Source organism: Austrofundulus limnaeus, unplaced genomic scaffold (genome assembly GCF_001266775.1).
Source record: "Austrofundulus limnaeus strain Quisiro unplaced genomic scaffold, Austrofundulus_limnaeus-1.0 Scaffold39, whole genome shotgun sequence".
NCBI lineage: Eukaryota > Metazoa > Chordata > Actinopteri > Cyprinodontiformes > Rivulidae > Austrofundulus > Austrofundulus limnaeus.
This window is the reverse complement of record NW_013952441.1, coordinates 2840068-2842951: the sequence shown is the minus strand read 5'-3', so window position 1 is coordinate 2842951 and position 2884 is coordinate 2840068. Positions and strand designations below refer to the sequence as shown.

The following is a 2884-nucleotide window of genomic DNA, read 5'->3' as shown; positions in this document are numbered from 1 at the left end:
TATATATATACTGCTCATAAAAATAAAGGGAACACTTAAACAACGCATGCTAACTCCTGATCTTAATCAATGAAATATTTGCAGAGTTGAATGTGCTTCACAAAAGTTTGATTTACTTGGACTTAGCGTGCGTTGTTTAAGTGTTCCCTTTATTTTTTGAGCAGTGTACAATATATATWTTTTCAGTACTTGTTTGATGCCAGTTTAAAAAAACTGACAAATCGTTTAGATTGTGATGTGTGTTATAGCATTTTTTTATTCCATCAAGAAAAAGCCATCTTCACTTACCAATTTCTTATGGTTAAAATTGGGTTTTAGCTTTAAAGCAAGACATAATTCAGTGGAAGTTTATGAGGAAAARATGATCATAAATCTCATCAGTATGTAGATGAAAATGTCCTAACATCTGTAAAAGTGACCCACAGAAAAAACTAGGGATGTCCCGATCCAGATTTTTTGGCTCCCGATAGAATCTGATTTTTTTTTTAATGATCAGTCTTTCTGATATCGATCCGATAGCTTTATTACTTTATTTCTTTCCAAGTGGCAAGGTTGGTGGTATTAAAGCGAGCCCTGCTGTTCCCACCACGAGAAACATCCAGTTTGCAGATTTTTCAAGATGCAGTTTCAGCATCGTTGTTTTCCATTGAAAAGTGTTCCCACACTGTGGACATGGTTGCATACTTGTGTGCGTCTTGACTTCTTAACGGCAGTTGTAAATCATGATGATGCTGAAAACTGGATCGGCCCGATCACAGGAATAAATCCGAATCTACCCGATTTTCAAAAAATGGCCATATCTGCCACCGATATCGATACTGGGTGTCTGATCGGGACATCCCTATAAAAAAACAGTAATTTCCTTTATAATTATCAGAATTTATCTTTCAAATGTGTCTTTTCAAAAACATAGGTTGGATAATTTAAAAAGGAGTAAAATAAATGTATTTATAATCCGTGTGAAACCTCTGAGCCTGCTGTAAYGTGCAGAAAGCCCAGCAGTAATTATTCACGTACTGAGATTATCTTTTGGAAGCACAGCGAAGTAAAACAGATTAAATTTTAACAAGTTCCCATCATAAAGTTGTGTTTTCTACTAAACACCTAATATTAAGTCTGATTATTGTTTTCTGAGGTTAGAATGATTTCTATTCTGTTTGTTTTCTCAGGTGGATTAAGGAGTGCAGCCCGCGGAGGTCTCGCTGGTTTAGCTTTATCTGGTGCCTACGCTCTCTACAACAACTGGGGCCACCTCACCGGCTCCTCCTCCTCCTCCTCCTCCTCCAGGATGTACTGAACTCTCCCTCGCTGCGTTTTGAAACTTCAGGGCCAAATATTCAAAGAACACGACCTTTAACCACAGCGCTAAGAGACTCTGGTCAAAAGCAGTGTTCTTTTCGAGGAGTCGGTCCCGTTTCCTGCCACGGCCACTCACCCACATGCATTCTGGGAGTTGACAGATGTTCATAAAGTAAGCTCAGAGGAGCAAACTAAATTCCTCCTGAAATCCAGACTGTCCTGTAACGTCTGTTTATCTGAGGTGTTCTGTCTCTGATCTGTTAAATAAGGATCTGATAGAAAGGTCTGACATGTATTTTTTTATTAGTTTATGTGGATTCTGATTCTGGACAGGAAGACTGTCACGGCCCGTAAACATGGAGCGAAGTCTGTCGACTCTATTTATTGAAAGTTGATGTCTTCAGTGGTTTTTCTAGCTCTGAGCTAGAAGATCTCACTGGAAAACTGTACTGGAAGTTATTATAATTATGTTAAGTTTCTCCATCAAATCCGCTGTACGATCAACTGAAATAAAAATGGAAAATGTACWTTTGGTTTTGCTTTTAATCCGTTTTATTGCAGACATAAATGGACGTAGAGGGTCAGTGTACACTGCTGCGCTCCACAAGGATAGAAAACTTGCTGCACATTCAGAACATGTATTTACAGAAGGATGTAGAACAGAAAGCTTCTAAAGAGGGCGGAGCTTCTGTTCCTGGTTCAGGTGAGCTCTTCAGTGCAGGAAGAAGTCCCTGATGCGCGTGGCCTCRATCCAGGGGATGTAGGCGGTGGTGCGGGTGAAGACGCTGGGTTTGTTCTCCACGGTGCAGCCGATGGGGCCGAAGCTCACCACGCCGTGCACCTCCCAGCGGTCCTGGCCCAGCTGGCACAGCAGAGGACCGCCGGAGTCGCCCTGAAAGAAGAGGAGCGGTGAAGAGGCGGCCCGGCGGGAACACGTTGACTGTAAGTAAACGGGGCCTACCTGACAGGCGGCTGGGGGGTCCTCGGTGTCCCTGAACCCGGCACAGATCATGGAGTCCCGCACGCGGTTGCCCCAGAATTTCTTCTGCCGGCAGGTTTTGAAGTCGATGATGGGCAGACGGGCTTGATTCAGAGCTTCTGCCAGCGAGACGTTCTCCTTCCCACCTGGACCACGAACACAGACGTAAATAAATTAAACCGCCTTCAAGCATCTGACAGGAAATGTAAACATTTTTTGTTTTTATCTAGTTCTTTAGATGCCATTTTTACTATTTTGTTTCCTGTTGTTCCCTTTTATTGTTTCAGTAATTTCCTTTTTGATTTGTTGAATTTTATTTTTGCTTTGGCACCAGATTATACCTACGTACACACACAGCACCACTTTCCAAACTGTTACAGACATTTATTTGTCTGAATCATTATAAAGCAGAGGTTCTCAAACTAGGGTCCCAGGACCCCCAGGGATCCACGAGAGGTATCTTGGGGGTCCTCAAAAATTTTTACTAAACTGTTAGTTTGGTTTTTATTTTTAAAAATTCATGTAGAACAATGAACTAATAAAACAAACATAATAAACTTAATAGAAATATACACTCACCGGCCACTTTATTAGGTACACCATGCT

General features: G+C 41.5%; 2 protein-coding genes across 2 annotated transcripts in view; one reads left to right on the top strand and one right to left on the bottom strand.

The window, feature by feature from the left end:
- timm23a (translocase of inner mitochondrial membrane 23 homolog a (yeast)) overlaps nt 1–1826 on the top strand; it is a 5516-nt gene extending 3690 nt beyond the window's left edge. The window contains exon 7 of the mRNA XM_014007138.1: nt 1170–1826. Within this exon, the coding sequence (XP_013862592.1) occupies nt 1170–1297 (128 nt within the window). The 3' untranslated portion in view covers nt 1298–1826. The remainder of the gene's footprint in view (nt 1–1169) is intronic.
- Nucleotides 1827–1833: 7 nt separating this feature from the next.
- Nucleotides 1834–2370, bottom strand: LOC106516671 (chymotrypsin-like elastase family member 2A; the record flags this gene model as incomplete). Its single annotated transcript, XM_014007139.1, is given in 2 exon segments — nt 1834–2191; nt 2261–2370. Coding segments are annotated over 2 exon segments (290 nt in total), but the record flags the coding sequence as incomplete, so codon positions are not given.
- Between the last annotated feature and the right edge of the window lie 514 nt (nt 2371–2884).